At 43.3% G+C, this 18,158-nt stretch overlaps 1 protein-coding gene across 1 annotated transcript in view; it reads right to left on the bottom strand.

Moving 5' to 3' along the window:
* Positions 1-893: 893 nt before the first annotated feature.
* EVA1C (eva-1 homolog C) overlaps positions 894-18,158 on the bottom strand; it is a 40,328-nt gene continuing 23,063 nt past the window's right edge. Inside the window, exons 5-8 of the mRNA XM_075033826.1 lie at positions 7,934-8,077; positions 3,592-3,663; positions 2,746-2,835; positions 894-1,424 (exon numbers count right to left, since the gene is read on the bottom strand). Of these exons, the coding sequence (XP_074889927.1) occupies positions 1,036-1,424; positions 2,746-2,835; positions 3,592-3,663; positions 7,934-8,077 (695 nt within the window). The 3' untranslated portion in view covers positions 894-1,035. The remainder of the gene's footprint in view (positions 1,425-2,745; positions 2,836-3,591; positions 3,664-7,933; positions 8,078-18,158) is intronic.

The raw sequence follows: 18,158 nt of genomic DNA on the forward strand, positions 1-18,158 counted from the left end.
TTCTTAGGATATGTCAACTTTAAGAGTCTTTTATGAAAGGAGCCATTTTTGAGCTTGTGCTTCACAAATTTGCCAGCATGGGTAGCAGCAGAATTACATTTCAGGCAGGTATCTTCTGAGGGTTGACTGGTGACCTTTTCCTTAACAACAGGGCATTGAAACTCTTGAATGCAAATTGATTTTTGCCCTTATGTCCATGCTTCGGCAGTGCTTTTCTTCTGAGGACTAGCCTTATCTGGCAGCTATGTGCTTTAAAAAAGAAGGGGCAGACTTGGAGAGGTACTATGAAATCTCTCCACACCGAAGCATGCCTGACTTCAGGTGCTGTTGCATTACAACCAAGAGGACTGCTACTAAGGAAACTAATTCTCAAACCATGGTAATTTTCACTGAGATACCGGGCACGTTGAAGATTAGCTTCCAGACCTCCCAGCCCAGAGAGAGGCCCTTCTTTCACGTCTCTCTTCAAAGTAACTCCATCAACTGGACTCCAGCAAGCAGAACTTAACCCCCTTGTAATCAGGATCACTGTTACCAGAGAAAAAGGATTTATTAGGGAAAGGCTGGGTTAAGGAAACAGCAGAAAAGCTTCAAGAACCTGTGTTTAATTTTGCTTTGTCCTGCTCATGCTATTAATAATACTCATACTTCTCATCAATAGAACATGTTCTCATGTAATTTATGAGCTGCAACACACTGTTTGCAAGTGCCATATCCTAATGCAAAAAGTGTTTCTCCATGTTAAGCTGCTTAAATATTTTTCTTCTTCTTTAATATTTAACCTGCATATAGCAGTTGATCCCAAATTACAGTGAAAAGGAATCCATAACATAACGTAACTTAAAAGCAGGAAAGCTTGTAAAAGTGTTTTTCACAGAATGATTTAGACAGTCAAGGGTTTGAAACTCTCCTTTTATTGTATATATTTCTTCTTACTTTACAAATAATTATATGCACTGATACAAATGTTCCTTCACAGAAGGTACATTTCTTTTTTTAAAAAAAAGGGCTAGGGCATCATCCAAAATAAGCCATTTATTGTTCATTAATATAAAACGTATTCATATTTCTAGGAGGTGTCATATCCAAACCACTGTTCATCCAAATTTCTTGTATGATCTGCTCCCTGCGCTCTATCCTTTCGGCCAGTTCCGCTGCCTCTGTTGAATTATAACCTGAGTAAGAAGGTCTGTACAGTTCTGCTACCTCATCCTGTATATCCGAATCAGAGGAATCCTCCTCTTCCTCCTCGTTTTCACTGTTCTCGTATGCTCCATCAGTTTCTGGCACCAAGTGATCCCTCCTTCTGTGCAATTTCTGGAAGTCATTCGCGCACAACCCACGGATCACCAAAGCACACACTGTGAAGAATAATCCCACGCAAATGCTGGACATAAACAGGAGAGCGGCTCTTTCAAGGTGATCTGAAATCAGAAAACCAGTGCTTAAACACTTTAGAAGCTCTGCCAAAGTCTAGCTACAAAAGTCAGCTGCCATTTGTGAAGCGTCCCTGCATTACATAGCTATAACAGTGGGGGGTGCTTGGGAGGGACGGGGTGTGGAGTGAAGCTTCTTCTGTCATGCACAGAAAGAAACCATCCCGCACTTGCAGGCTGAATGCTGCCATTTCTGCCTTTTCAAATTACTGTGCAAAAATCCCAGCCTCTTAATAACAGTATAAACCAACAACATTATCCCATCCTTTTATTAGCAGCTTACTAGCATTGTCAACCAGCTACCAGAAGCATACCCTTTTTTTTTTCCAGCCACCTTGCCAAAACAGGCCCTACCCTCATGCAGAGGGGGCATGGGAAGAGCAATTCTGGGCTCTGCGGAGCCCCAGCAGCACCTCCAGGCCAGGCTGGGCAGGGAGCATGTTCCTTCCTTGCCATAGTCCAAGATCACTTCCCAGTAGAGCAACAAGTGAGACAGATATGGAAACAGTCTTTCCCGATGGGTTGTAAAATCCAACCCTGGCTGCTTGGGGTGTCCTAGGCAGTCTCAAGGGTGGTGGGGTTTGGGGAGAGCTGCTGCGGGCAGCCAGGTGCCACCAGCAAGGACAGTCTGCCCCGCCATGCCAGCAGGCTGCAGCCACCCTTTGTGCTGGCAGGGGAAGCCCTTGCAAAGGCTGTGGGATGATGCTCGACAGCTGCATGGTTCTTGGCATTTTCTAGACGAGCAGCAATCTTAGCAACAGAATCGCTTCTTAACATTAGCCTTTGCTCACTTCCAAAATTCATGACTTCTCCTGTGGTGTTAAGAGATCTGGTGATCACAAATTTATTTGTCTAAACAAAATTTCCCTTAGTGTTGCTAAGTTACAAAACCTGCCATGTCCCATACCAGAGATGGCTGGGTTTGGGTTGTTGTTTTTTTTTTAACTGCTCCTCGATGATCCTTATATGTATGCAAACAAGCATTTCCAAAAATGGATGTCTCCAGCACTGCTCCCAGATCAGGACCAGGTTTTCAAAAATACTGAACAACCAACAGTCTCCATTGAAAATATTCATTAAAAAACATCTTGGCTGTGGTCTCTAAAAAAGTTTGGATTCTTCGAGATGGAAAACGTTCTATAAATATCAATTATGCTGTGATTGTCCCATCCATAAGACTGTGATTATATTGGAATAATATCGTTACTATAAACATGGGATTACCAGTTGTGACCTTCTGAGGTGATCCTCCCTTTTCCCAAAATGCCATGATCTAATGAACCAAACAATCTCAGCCTCATTTTCCTACCTCTAATGTATGCAAATGTAGCCAAGATGTTGCTAACACTAATTGCATCTTTCTTTGGAAGTCTCGATTCCTTTGGATCAAGGTCGACACCTGTAACACAAAGAGGTAAAGCAAATTCAATCATACCATAGATGATGAAGCTACTAAACCGATATTCACCCAATAACTTCTAAACTAACAAGTCCACCTAAAACACAGGCAGGCCAGCGCTGTGCTGTAGGAACCTTGCAGAACACTAGACCAAACAATGGTTGATAAATAAAATAAATATTGAAATAAAATATAAATAACAAAGTATTTAAAATATTGAGTATCTAGAAAATGGCAAATTTATTTAAAAGAATCTATTACCACGTGAAATCCCTTGCCTATTCCCATTAAGGTTTCTGATACAACTTTATTTCATTAAACTTCACAGCACTCAAATGGACTTCCCAGCCCCATCACTGCAGTACACTCCTGTTACTGATGACAGTGAATACGCATTAGGCACATCATTAATTTTGTTGCCTTTAAGAAGAGCAGGTGATGCCATAACTCTTAAAAGACTCTTCACCCTGAAACAACTGCAGTTTCACTTTTTCCATGGTTCAATCAAAGTTAGAAGACAGCGCGCTGGCGATGGGTCACTCATTTCACAGTGTTGCTGTAACAGCAGGACCATGCTCATGTGGATCCCATCCTGCTCCCAGCCTGTCACACTGCCCTCCGAGGGGAAGAGTAGCTGTTTCAGCAGGGTTTCCATTACCTCGTCCCGCCTCCCTCAGACCAAGCTGTGCAGTGGGAAAACATCCTATTTCAAAGACAAAGGAGAGCAGCAAACCATATTTTTTTGATAGTACGTACCATCATTCTGTTTGACGGAAGACTTGCTATCAGTGACCAGGGGGTTGACAGCTGTGAGGATATATTTAGGAACTGAAAAGATGAAAGACAAATTGTGTACTGTTAGTTTTAGGAACCAGATCCCCAGTTAATTACCAATCCCACTGCTAACCCTGGGTTTATTAACTGGGTTTCAGATGGCAGTTATCGAAGGGATCAGCGTAGGCGGCTGCGTCTGGAGCCAGTGTGGGCACGTGCCAGCCCTGCCAGTGTGCAAGCCTGGCCCCGGTGCTGCAGCCAGCTGAGCTTCCTTGGTGGCCCAGAGATGCTGCCTCGTGCCTGAATGCTGGGAGCGTTTGCAGAGGTGGTGTGGTCCCAGGCAGAGCTGTGCTGCTTATCCCCATCCTACCAGCCCCAGCCAGGGCTGCTGCCACTGCCTGCTGCATTGCCCTGACTTGTACTCATCTAGTCACACTCCAACCCTGACGGCTGGCAAATGCCCCAGGAGAGAGGCTGTGCCCAGTGACACGTCCTCCTCTCTCCACCACCACCCACAGACCTGGAGCACCAGGAGGCACGGCACCAGGATGCTGTGGCATGGGACGGCAGCGAAAAGCACGCTGCTTACAGGATTAGCACTGGCGGGGAGGAAAAGGAGGCAGGGAAGGGAATAAAGCAACTGGGAAGAAGACTGAAAGGAAGGTGGGGTGGGCAGGGAAGGGAAACAAGGGCAAATGTGGCAGGCAGAGGAAGCCTGAGGGATGGGACACACAGGTAGAGAGCCAATAATTTTCACCTGAAGATTGGTGAAACACCAAAGAAGACAGACAGTGCTGCAATTTCTTACTAGAGACTAGTAAGGGCAGCTCTGGACCAGCGACCAGGTTCACACACCAGCCCGCGTGGAGTTCCGGAACATCAGTGCAGATGCATACAGCACAAGGACCTGACCCCTTGTTTTCTGCCCCCTGGTTTTCCACTCCACAAGGGGTGTGCCAACCAGTGGACAGGAGACAAAACTGGCCTATAAATTCAGGATAAACTGGGCTACAGTCAGATGCTAAAGTGCATCTAGATACTGTTTTTGGATCAGGATAATTCACTGTAATTCTCAGAGAAATGTACGAAGTCCTGTGTGATGTCCTCTGCAAAGCCTCTGAGACGAATGGTCACAGAGGAGGAAGGTGTGCAGGACGTGCTGGGTGGGAGTGAGCTGCAGCCTTCTCATTTCATTAATATTTTCCCTTGGTAAGTTTTCACACTCTTCTTAAAATAATTAAAACAGCTAAAAGCAGGTGCATCACGCAGACATTGAGAGTTCATATATTCTGTGTTAGATGAATGGGCCCTTCAGATACCCAGATCTTGGCACCTGTTCCCTGTACTATGTGAAGGCAGATTGATTGATTTTCAGACTGATGTGAAGCGCGGGGGGAGAAAGAAATTTCAGGTATGAAGCTCATCTCTATCCCACACAGAAACACTTGCCAACAAATAGTGTTAAGGAAAGTTAAATGGAACAGCGATTCGGGGCTTAGCATAGTTTTCGTTTGAAAAACAACTTAAAATAGCACTTCTTTCTGAGCAGAACTTTTCTTTGTGTGTGGGCTCAAAGTCATAGTTGTTTCCTTTGCTGATGAAAGAATTTTTGGGGGACTTTTAGCTCCTGTTTGCAATAAAAGGCCAACAGAGATAGGGGAGAATGAGCTCATTTCTATTTTGGCTTGTACCTCATCATAATTCTGAACTCTTTTCCAGTGGCAAAGTGGTTTTGTTGGTGCATGAGGCAGACAGTGAGCAGGTTGGTTTGTTTTCAGACTGCACTCTGAATTTGCAGGCCTGGCTGTTATGAACAAAGTGCATGTGCTATGAACAACATCCTGGGAGGACGCACCATCCCCAGGGGCCTTGTGTGATCTGAAGCTCCTGTTGCATGGCCTGATGCCCAGGTGGGGGCTCCTTCACCTGTGCTAATGTTCCTCCTGCTCCCCTCCCAGGAAGAACTTCCCAGGGCTTTGCTTGCTACAGGACTAAATCCTTTCCCCATGTCTTCCCATCGGGTTTGAACAGCTATTTAATATGCCATTCAAATATCTGTTGTAGGGGGATGCTTAATTCAAAATGGCATGCACAAAAAAAGCTCCTGACTGCTTGCATTGTTAATTTTTGTTATGGCTTTATTTCAGACACAAGGACTTTAGCTAGGATAGGCTGCACCAGGTCGCTGAACAGAATAACTGGTACTAGCATGAGGAATTTTTATCAAGATAATCACATTTATACTACAACTTGTGCCAGCACTACTTTGTCAAGTAGGGTAGGAGTCATTCACTTACCACAAGCTGCCAAAGGCAGCCCACAGATGGACTCTGAATGGCATCCAGGGAGGGCAGATACAATGCAGGGCGTCAGGAGCTGTTTCCTGAGAGAGGCTCCTACGTCCAGCCTCAGCAAGAGCCAGGAGACTTCACCGTGTGCAGACACAAGATGATGCTGAGCAGGTCAGCGGGGCCACTGAGACTGCGAGAAACCAGCACCTCCTGGCTCCTGCTAAGTTTTTACTAGCAGGAATTAACTGCAAAAATAAAAATGCAGCCAGACACACTAGCCCTAAATGGTTGCTGACCACTGAGGTGGGGAGTATGATTTTTTTCATATTCCTGACCATGGTGGAAATACTTTCAAGTGTGGCATAGCCCTCAGAGAACGTGGTCTGCTCTGTTGTGCTTCTGTCACTTCAGAGGGAGGCCTATTTACCTAATCTTGGGAAGCACCAGGTTAGCAGGGATCTTCTAGTGAGGGGCAAGAATGTAAAATGTCATTCTGGAATATGCCCAAACTCTTCCCATGTTCACTAGATGATCTGTAAAATAATTAGACCTGCAAATCATTGGCTAATGCTTTAGATTGCACAGCTCAGTAGGATTTGGCAGAAGAAAAAGTCTTCAAAATGTGCCAGCAACACACAAGAACACTACTTATTACCCATGTGTTTTTGCAAAACCACTTCACTAAATAACAGAATGCATAACCTCACTGCAAACAAACTTATGCTGGTTTTCTAGTACACAGATGTGCAAGAAAGAATGATCTGTTATAATTATCCTTACTCTAATTGAAGAGAATTCCATTAACTCATTCATAATGTTACTACCACATGAAGGCAACTGCACAGTAATATAACATATTAGTGCAAAGGCAGATTTCCAGCTCTCTTCAACAATATAAAGCTGAATTATTGCAATGCCTCTCACCTGAGAACTAACTCAGGAGGAGACTGAAAATCTCTCATGCCAGCAAGGAAGCAGTTGGGGCTCATTCTCCTCTGATCTTCAGGTATACGGTGATCTGGTAATCAATCCTACATTGCTGTTCCCAAAAGCACATCTCAGATAACCTGTGCCCTTTGACCACTACTCACTAGAGATGCAGCGAAGAGCCAGAAAGGAGCAGGGCTGGCAGCTTTCCAAGCAGTGCACAGTGAGCAGAGCGGTAACTTGGTGAAAAAGCTTTTACGTGTTCTCTGGTTGAAGCAGAGGCGTGCGAGAGACAATCATCACCCCTGACCCTCACGCTTCCAACCCACAGCTAGCCAGCAGCAGAAGTAGAGCCTAGGCAAATCTGAGGCTTAAGAAATGTGCAGCCATTCCTAAAAATGTGCAATACCAAAATAAGGCAGTACATTGAAGTTCTGCTACCACTTTGCTGTCCTGTGGTCTTTGCTTTTGAGGAAAAGAACTGTAGGGAATTCTGCTTTCCACCAATGTAAATACATTAGTCTACAGTAAAGAATATGGATAACTGTTCCCTCTTCAGGCTTCAGTCCTGCAAGGGATGTATAATCTCAAACCTTTACTTTTAGTGAGACTTTGCCCATGAGAAAGGAAATCCCTCTGCAAGGCTGAAGGCTGTAGGTGTGCTCATGTGAATCAGATTTCAGAACTGGGCATGTACACAGTGCTTCATTTATGCTGGACTGCTTTACCTGCACTGATGGCAGGCAATGCCAGGTTATTTTTCCTAGCTCTGTTGCAGCTGAATTCTGTAAAACAGACTCTTATTTTTACAGTATTTCTCAAAGTATTAGAACACATACTTTATATTTTATTGTCAACTGCATTTTTATAGTAAAAAACCCTTAATGCCTCAATTTACAATAGGTGCAGCTCTGCCTATGGGATTGTTCATGTATTTTAGTTGTTCTTGTATGGCTATGTCACAAACTTCCTATGTTAGAAGGAAGAGGACATTCAGGAAGCCTCTGTGTGCATGTGTGTGTGTCTCCATATGTGTGCACCATTTGGCATTGTTTTCCTTTGCAAGCAGAATGAGGGCTTTAAAATGATCATGCATTTGCTCTTACCACATGCGTAGCTGACGTTAAGGTATTTTGTCACTCCAGGTAGGCACGGACTTCCAAAATCCTGGCTAGTGACAATGATTTTGCATCTCTGTTTCCCGTAACACCTTTTTGATAAAACTTCTAGTGCCGTGTAAGACAAACAGTCTGAAAGAAAAATACATACAATAAATATACAACACTGGTGTTATCGGAAATGACAGCTGCTACATGCATGACTAGAGATACAAACCTGGTATTGATTTCAGGCATATGTTTGCCTCAGCAGGATCTCAGAACTAAATATTAAGATCTGTCAATGCAAGGAAGTCAGCTGCAAAGAAAATATGAACTTGGAGCAAGCTAACTACCTCATGCTGATTTCCAAGTGCATACTAAGGTTGCAGTAAGATTCATGTCAAGCTCCAAACGAGGTGCCCAGTATAAGACCTCTATGTTCACTTCATGATGACTTGGAAAAAAACAAGCATATCCAAATAGCTCTCCATCTATTCCATCTGCAAATAAAGGGAGAGGCAATGGTGTTTGCAGGTCTTTCTCTTGGTCCCTGGGTTATTGAGATGATTTGACTGGATGCCTAATTTCAGTTCAAGTCAGGTGAGGTCAGTTTTTGTGTGTTGCAACAGCTAGGGCTACAGTGAAGTTTGGTGTATTAAAGGTAGCTTTTGATTTATTATACCTGCCGCTGGTAGGAGCCATTCTGCCGTGGCAGAGAGGTCAAAATGGGCTCAATATTTAACCAGGGAAACATTTGGCATCTTCCTCCTATACCAAATTCCAGGCTGTCCTAGTAAGGCTGCCACCACAAGCCAAGTTTGCATGCCTAAAGCAACTTCGACGGCATCTACACTGCACTGCCTTCATGCCCTAATTACATGAGGTAACCCACATCATTTTCAAAACAGCCTAAACTACCCGACTTTGTGCAGACAAAGAGTCCGGATTGCTGAACCTCTCCCTGTGGACTGAGCAAGAAGCATGTGCTGTGTGTGAAAACCTGCCTTGCTAATATTCACACTTGGAGTTGAGTTTTCTTTATTCAAGACTTATGCCTTCTACCACAATTTATAAAAGAATAAAACTTGACTAGCAGGATTTTGCACTGAAGCAGAAATTATTTGAGTAGGAAAGTGTGTGTGTCAGACAAACTTTAAACAATCTGCTTTAAAAAAAAGAAAGTCTTGGTGTGATTAAATTCCCGGTATCCACACGTGCTAAACTCCAAGCCACAAAGCAAAAACACCCCCTAGTTTTGGTTTCTAAACAGAAAGTATGTAGAAATGAGAAGTCTGGAGTAAGTAATACTTTTCTGAAGCTGTCTGCTTCCAGTCAGTGTTACCTCACACATCTTCCTTCTGTGGATGACTGATAGATATTTCTCACTCTAGTCTTCTCAGGCAGGGACACTCTAGAGGTCTGAAAGCATATTTCTCTGGGCATTAAAACAGCCCTTCTTCCTATAATAAAACTCAGACAAGGACAGCATCTTGTCACCTTCCAACTGCTGAGGCTCATTTGTGCCTCTTTAGAGGAAGGAGAAACAGTGCTTGCAGAGACACTCCAAAGGTTCCCCAAATCAATCTTGTTTTGAACAGGAGGAGGAGGTTTGAGACTGGAGTTCTTGACAAAGATGACGGACATTTAATATGTGAAAATGGGGCAAATGATTGTGATTTTTAGAGTTAATCCCCTGACATCAGCAGTAAATAAGTCATATACTTGGAACGGAGCAATTGGGAGATACTGGGCTGATCTGTTTGTCTGGCAAAGGGCTCGCGGGTTACCTTTGGACATGGATTTTTGGGAGAGCAACTCTTCCTTTGTCTTCTCAGAGACCTAAAATCCTAATGCCCATGTGTTCTGGGAGGCTGCTGGGCAGGCAGGGAAGGCTGACCTAAAACATTGGGTAGTTCTGATTAACTCAGCTGTTTTAGTTTCCCTCCCTGGCGATTTTAGATGAGTAAGGGTATATTTGGGTGGACATTTTAGGCAGCCAAGTAGCTTATTTTGGCAAGTACAAAAACAACTGAAGAATATCAGGAGGAATTACCAGATGATTCATAAATGAATGGATTTGGAGCACAACAGCAACCTGGCAAACTGAATTATGTTTTCTACAAAACTTCCTGCCCTGGGAGCTACTCACACTGTCTTAAAAAACAGGAGGCTGTTGTGCTGATGGTTTTCTACAAATTCAGTGACATAGTGAGTACGTGTTTCATTTTGCCTTTGGTAGATGTTTGCTCATGTTTCTGTGGGAGTTGATAGCTCCTTATCGTCTCTATTCATGTTGGATTTGGCTCCTCTACCTGAGGAGCCAGTCATCATATGCCTGCAGGCTCTTGGCAGGCCAGTTTTTGGAGAATTTCCCAAGGCTGGCCCGGTGTCACAAGTGAGCAAATGCAAACCAAGGCTGGCTTGCTTTTGCAGGACACCACAGATGTTAACTGGAAAGACCTATAACAAAAACCCTCTATTTAACAGCTTGCTGTGGTCTGACAAGATTTTGGCTTTTAGTGATTAAGTCAAAAAATGTTCAATTTTTTTCTCTCTGTTTATGTGCTTCCTTGCTATATCTCCCCACTAGCTCTCCCAGCAGCTATGATGCCAGCTGAGCAATGATTTCAGCTCAGAGGAATTCTGTGTATTTGGTACCACAGGCCACTTTTTCAACATCTGCAGCTTCATCTGTACAATCTCCTACAAGCGGACATTACAGGACTGTATCTGCACCAAAGTCAGAGAAATCAGTATGTGCTGAAGGGACGTTCAAACTAGTTTCAACCAAACTTGCTCAGGGTCTAAGAGCAATCCAGCTGCAGCAAAGGAGAGCTCGCACTAAGAATAACTTATATTTCTTCTGGTCAAACACCTTACTGCAGTGTCTGAATGAGGAGAGGATTCAGCCAGTGCTGCATTTTGAGTAATCAGTGAACAGTCCTACTGAATGGTCCTGAAGAAATCACCGATCAGGAGATGAACACAAATAGGCAGTGTGTCTTCTTTCTGAATATCTAAGTAACGTTTGAGCTACACATATGTTTATGGGGCTTGCTAAATTGGTACCATACGTTTAAAATAAACTGCCTCTTGAAAGACACGTTCCTGGCGTGCTAGAAAGCTGATGGCATCCACCAACAGTGGCGGAAAAGGCAGCGATGCATGGCTGGGAAAACACACCATTCTTCACGCCTTTCTCCCAAAGTTGCCTGCTACACAACAAGACTGTTGGTGGATCTTTTGAAAGAGACAATTATATGGATGGCATGGAGATACGGGTGTCAAGAAGAGGTTCTTAATGCAGTAATAAACTATCAAATCTGACTGCAGCTATTTAACAGTTAGAGCAAAAAGCCTTGTTCCTGGAGGAAAGGCTCTTTCAGCTCCCTAATTAGCTTTGTTTAGGGAAGTTTTGGCATGCAAATGATATGCCATAAATCATGCAGGCTTTAATGAGGAGCAATTTGTCTTCTGCTTTCTTAAAGCTGCTCTCAATTCAGACAGAAGGAGCTTTCCCTCCCTTTCTTTCCACCCTGCCACACAAGACCTGCAGGTGATGGAGCAGCCAGAGCTGGCCTGAGCATCTTGTGCCAAGCTCTGGCAACAGCACCCTATCACACCCTCTACAAATGTTACTAATTGCCGTCTTCTCCCACATCACTATGCACAGAGTGAGCCTCAAGACATGGTGGGTAGAGGATGTGTCTCAAATGTAGATCCACATGACATAAAAAGTAACATGCTGGTGAAGGACCAGGGCACCCAAAAAAGAACCCTCTCCACTATGCGTCACTCCAATACTGGAGCCCAGCTGCTTCTTGCTTTCATCCCAAACTGCTGCCTTGTGCTGCTTTATGCTTTCTGGGCTGTGCCTACCCACAAAAGAATAAGGAGCTTGCTTTTAAAATCAACTGAAAGCAAAGATTTCACACTACCATATCAGGATGGCTTGTGCTTTGTGGAGCCCGAATATCAGCTCTGGGGATAAGAATTGACAAGGGGAAACTATGGAGTTCGGAGCAAGCTAAGACTGCAGACTCCTAAAGAAAGTTACCATAATAACATGGTAATTTATGCAAGAGCATGGCATACCAGGTCCTGCCTATGCATCAGAAAAGGGTCATTTGATCAGCTGATTCTAGCGAAAACACACAATATGATCAGCAGCACTTACGAAAAGTGTTACTGATACCTTTATATTCCAGGTCCAAGTATTGTCAGTAAACGAGGCAGAATGATATGCTAAAAATACTACTTAATGCCAGCACGGACCATTCCTTAGAAGTGAATACAGCACCAAGGCTTTCTGAAAAGCTGCACCGTCTCTCTCCCTCTCACTGCAGTGCCTGTTGTAAGGCCCTTGTAAGCCTGCATGAGATTAGCCCATTGCTTGGTTTTACTTACAAGCTGCTCTGAGTTCAGAATTCAGTCTGTAAGTATTTTCCACACAACCTTCCCCTGGTCTTTCTCTCCTTCTTGCACGTGCGTATGCACAGAGTGGGGGATCCATCTGCCAGCACAAACACCAAGGGCAAGAGGCAAGTGGAGCTCCACACTCACTGGTGGCAGCAGGAACCAGACTCCCTCTGCCCAAATGCTCGTTGCTTTGTTTTGCACCATTTGGGTCTGTATGCACAGGCAGGAGTTCTTGGCTTATTTTAGACTCAGGTGCCAAGTGTACTTTTCCAAACAGTTCAAAAAATCTAAGCTAGAAAAATCTATACACAAGAAAACCCCTGAATTGCTAGTAAAGAAAACATTAACAGACGAAGTGATGTGCATCTGAGCATGTTTCAAGCAACTTCAAACAGCTGCTCAGTGAAATGTGACCTTTCCTGTTCATCTCAGCAGAAAGTTAACTGGACTCTAAAAATGGTGGCTGCTCTCTTCTTTCCTTCAAAAAATCACTTCTCATCCTGCCACTGCTTTGAACATCTTTTCTTTTTGGGGAGCTTTGTCTTGACAAGATTTCCTGGGGCCAAGGGGTGCAATGGCTCCTACTGGCACCTTCTGGGGCCCAAAACAGCTACTGAGCTTCCCAATTTGCTCAGGCTGACATGGACAAGGAACTTCCTATCTCTGATATATGCACACAGAGGGAGTTAAGGATTTTTGTGGTGGAAGTAAAATCGAACAATTTCATCTGTACTTTTGCACCGGTAAAATGCAGTTGACTGTTGTGTCCCACACTCAAAGTGGCAAGGCACTAGTGGCAGAAGCTGCAAAGGGAGATGTGAACCTACCACACATCCCTGAGCCCTAGTCCTGCTACAGAACAGTGCCTCTGCACCTACCCCACTCACACCATCCCTCTGCCTTCACAGCTGGAGCATATTTGCTCTTTCACAGTGTCCCTGTAAGAGGTCCTATGCTGTGTTACTAAAATAACTGCTGTACAGCCTCAGGTTTCTTCCATTCAGGAGATTGCAACTTGCATGGCTGCCCACAGGGCTTGTGTTTGAAATCAGCCCCGTAGTTAGCTAGTAAATATATGCTAAGCAGATGAGGCTCAGGAATGGAAGGGCATACCCAGGCCTTGAACCGGTGATACTTGCAGTCTAGAAAGGACTTAGTCTCCTTCTCTGTAGCAGCTCTCAGCTACAAGCTCTTGCTTCTTCCTCCAGCAGAGGACTGGGCTCACTGTTTCTGTTAATTGACTAAGTGCTCCTTGAAGGGTCTGTACTTCAATACCCAGCATTTCCCAAATTTTGGCCAACTTACATGGTTTGTGTTTTATGGCACCTAGAAGTCTATAGCTAGCATGAACCCAGTAACTTCAGTGTGTAAGCACTTCCAGGTCTGCCTATAGCCATCTGTACCTTTACTTCATTTACATCTGCTCTCAAGAGACTTATACAAGGGACTGGCTCACACTAGGAGGAGTATACATGTCTTAGAGAAAGAAAGCAAAAGCTTTTCAATCACTGTTAGTGAATAAGAGATGTAGGCCCTTTGAATTGTCCACAATACTGATTAAAAATAAAAAAGAGGAAAAAAAGGAATCACAGTATCACAAAATACGGTTATGTAACAAAATCATGACGCTTTGTTGGGCTGCAAGGAACCTACAGGATTTTGGAAATCTCTCTCTCTTGCTCTGCTAACACCCCTTCTTAGCTGAGTGCCATTTCACTGGGAAGAGGGGATGAGGACAAAACCCAGCCCTAGGTGCTTGCCATGGTGCAAGCCATGATGGAGAGTGCCTGAATTCTCCACCTCCCCTCTCAACCTCCCAAAAGTGGGAACAGGTAAAAGAGAGTGCTGTGCTGGAAAGGACCCTACCTCCCAGCAATGAAGACAGGTAATTCGGGGCTCTGCCGGTCATTAGTGCTTGAGGGAATGCACATCTGATCAGCCAATGCACATCCAGGTGAAATTTCTGGGAAGGACATTTTAGTGTTCTAGCTTGCAAGCTGCAGCTAGAGGCAACCCACTACCAAGCCTTCTTCCAAGTACTTTCATGTATTAACAAGAGTAGTTTGTGATTTGAGAAGTGTTTGTTGACCCGAATCTTCCTCCTACTCTCTATGCTAACCTGTTCTGGCACAACTCTTTAACTTCTTTTGGCCAATAAATTTTCTCTTTCCTCACGCACATGTTAGTACAAACATAAAAGAGATAACGTGTCAGAAAAGGCAGCAACTTACACAGGAACAAACTGCTATGGGTTCCTGCTTTGGTGCTGGGCACAACAGATTCCTCTAAGCAGAACCATCTGCTACAAAACTGCACCCAAAAGAGTTTCAGTTTTCTTGTGAAGTTTTTGATAATCTTAGTAAAACAGGGAAGTTACTTTCTGTAAATTCTGTACAGTCTTAACAGTGCCAGTCATTTGAACAGCTGCAGAAGCAGGACACTGCTTGGAGTTTTGTACTTTTCCTGCAGCGATCCAGAGATCTTGTAATGGAAATATTTCCCTGTGCTTCAGTGAACTCTATTACTTATGGTAGGAGCTTACTTTGCAGAAGAAACTTTTCCTGATGCTAAAATATCCTAAAATGCCTGGAGACAAGATTTTACGCACTGTTCTTTGAAGCGGGCAACGGTGACTACTCATTGGAATGCATGGCCCTGATGACAAGTCAGGGAGCAAGACCAGAGACATGCAAAAATACCATATTTCAGTTTGGCAGTGAAAGTGATAAAAACCAGGAAAAATGTTTTATAGTGATCTTATATGGAAATTTCACGTTCTTTGACAAATCCTCCCTCTCCCCCAAACTGCATCGAGCAAGATGAGTTGTTCTAAGTGCAGCTTTTTGTTTCTGCTAATTTTCAACAAAAGCAAGTGACTTTTTGAAATGAAAGGTGCAAGTTACACATATAATTCAGTATCAAGCCTTGGGACTGAAGTAGTGCTGTCTTATCAGCTATGGTACATGTTGGAGAGTTTCTTGTACTCAGTAGTTCAAATCTTTACCCAGATTAAAATCTTCTCTTTATCTGAATCAGAACAGGGACTTGTTTGTATGTTTCCAATAACCCATCTTGTGTGCCCTTTGCAGTTGGCTTTATCTTGTGCTAAAGCTGCTCCATTGCCTGGGGTAAGCAAGACTTAACCAGACCAGAGGACAACTCTACTGCAAGGCTTTGTCCAGCAGGGATAACACCATGATGCCACTGCTCTTCTTCCTCCTCTGTATTGAAAATGGCACCTAATTTACATTATTAAAGTGGCTCAGAAAACTAGTTCCAAGAGGAGGCACTCATGCTAAATGTTGAGCTGAGGCTCAAGATCCTCCAAGTGCTCTGAGGCCACACAGATATCACCAATACCAGAGATGGATTTATATACTCTATTTCCTATATGGAGAACAGCCTTTACGCTACAGAAATTTTATGTTTTCCTGTGTTCCCTTTGAAGCAAAGCTCCAAAAATCTGTCAGCTGATTTGATAGACTGTTCATAGAAAAGTGATAGTTCAGAATATATCTGTCTCAGTCCAAAGCTGCTGTTTGTCATTAATTGCTTATCAGCTATATTACATGTAACATGAGGTCACCAAAATCTAGAGAAGTATCTAATTAATTCAATACCCAGTACTCCTAGGAGGACCATATCAAGTATGGATAGATGCAAAACTCTTGAGCTCAACAGAGACTTCCTATACTTGTCACTAGGACCTACTGACAACTTCTCTTCTGCATAGTACTAAAAAAATACCTCACGGTTTTCCTGTGATGCAGTGAAAGAAACAGAAAGGCTCAAGCACTGCCTTTAGGCTGATATGCATAAACGTGGGTAGAAACAACAACTGGATGTGTGCTGGAGCAGATTTAGCTTTTGGCACAAACATATACAAGTATCTGGGCTCTGATTTAGGAATGAAGAGCAGCTGAAGTAAGTTTTCTAAATTGTCTCAAATTGTTAAAATCACGTTGACGTTCAAATTACCATTGCTTTCCCTGACAGAAAGGTACATAGACATTTAAAAAATCTATTCATGCACCCACTCACATCTGCATGTGCTTAAATAACCACATAAATAAGATTTAAGCCCGAGATGGATAGATCTGGAGTCAATTGGATTTGGCTCCCAAGTGCTATATCTTCTGTGATAACTGAATGTGTGTACTCCCAAGTCACATAGGTGCTTTTGGAAATTATACTCACTGCAGAGGGTTACTGGCACCATGCAGGAAGAGGCCAAGCACTTTCATTAAGTAATGGGAAAGCTATACAAGGATCTTCCATCTATAGATCTACCTTGTGTTTGTCTCAGGTTTTATGGTCTCTCCTATTACCACAGTTTTAGGTTGCTTTATAGAACACAAAACCAGCAACAGCCAGGGTGTTACTCAAGAGCTGCTTGTATGCAGGGGGCCACAGCAGAGTTTGTTACTATTGCAAATTCTTTCTCATTTATACTGGGAAACTTTATCCAGTAAGAAGTGTTTGCAGTATTCTGATCTGTGAACTGTAAATGCTGACATTAAAGGCAAGTGAGCGTAAATGCTGACATTAGAGGCAAGTGAGTGATTTCCAGAGATGAACGAAGTGCAAGAAGTAAGTATGATGGCAGCCTTTCTCTATCAACTGAGCTACCTCTGCTCTGCCTTGAGTCATACACTAATGCCACCATCATGAAGGATGTATGGGTCTGTTACAAGCCTGCTAAAATGTTTCCTCCACAGAAAAGATAGGCAGACCTAAAGTCTGCATGAAGGACCTCATAAGATGGCCAGTGTGAAACATGGACCTGGCAATTTAAATAGATTCTTGTCTAAGAACAGATTACAATTTTCAGCCAATACATTTTTAATAATATCTATGTAACTAAACAGAAATATTGGCTTGCAGACAAATGGCTTTTAAGACTCATTATTGATCTGTCCTTGATGTTCAGAGATGCTTCTTATAGATTTCACTTGTAGCATGTTTCTTAGGAGTAAAGTTCAGCTTTTGCACACGGCTGGCATCACTCATATGTAAGTCCTTCCCAGTGTGATATTAAGGGATTTGAAGAGCTCACATATCTTGCGCTGGCCTTCTCCATGGCATGAAAATTTACCTTCATACCTTCAGTGTTAACCACTGAACATATTATCCATACAAGCATCAAGCACTCTCACAACCACATGCTACTATAAATTTAAATATTTAGTGATAAAAACCGAGTCAAAAGTCATTAATCATACACGAGCCAAGACCATACAGTGAAGTCAATGATTGGTTTTCAATGTAGACCATACACCTACTTATGATGGTTTGGATTCTTTTACCTATTCAAAAGGGAATGGTCTGTGCCTGAAAGTGTTCACAGTCTGAGCAAAGTAATATTAATATTATAGCAACATTAATATTTATTTATATATTAACTACTAATATAGTGACATTAATATTATACATTAATATATCTACTGGGATGCACCTGTACTAGTAAACCAGCAATGAGAGGGCATGTTCTTGGCACTGCAATGCAGTGCTCTACTCTGGTAAGTATGGTCCATGCACCCATCTGGCCCAGACCAACAGCATCCTCTCAACAACTCCCCATCACAGCTGAGGAGCTAGCATGGGCCAGGGAGCAGCCCCAAGAAGCTGTCTGCATGCAGTCATGCTGCTTTGGAGGGTGAGAGTTTAGTACTACATACATAAGACATTCCTGCCTGCTGGACTTGGTGCCAGAGAGAAGTCCCAGGCACATTTAATTTTCTAGTATACTACCACAGTCTTGGAGTCTGGTCATACAACAGCATCTAAAGCAATGGACCTGACCTATGGGCCC

This window comes from Buteo buteo, chromosome 8 (assembly GCF_964188355.1).
Source record: "Buteo buteo chromosome 8, bButBut1.hap1.1, whole genome shotgun sequence".
NCBI classification, from domain to species: Eukaryota; Metazoa; Chordata; class Aves; order Accipitriformes; family Accipitridae; genus Buteo; species Buteo buteo.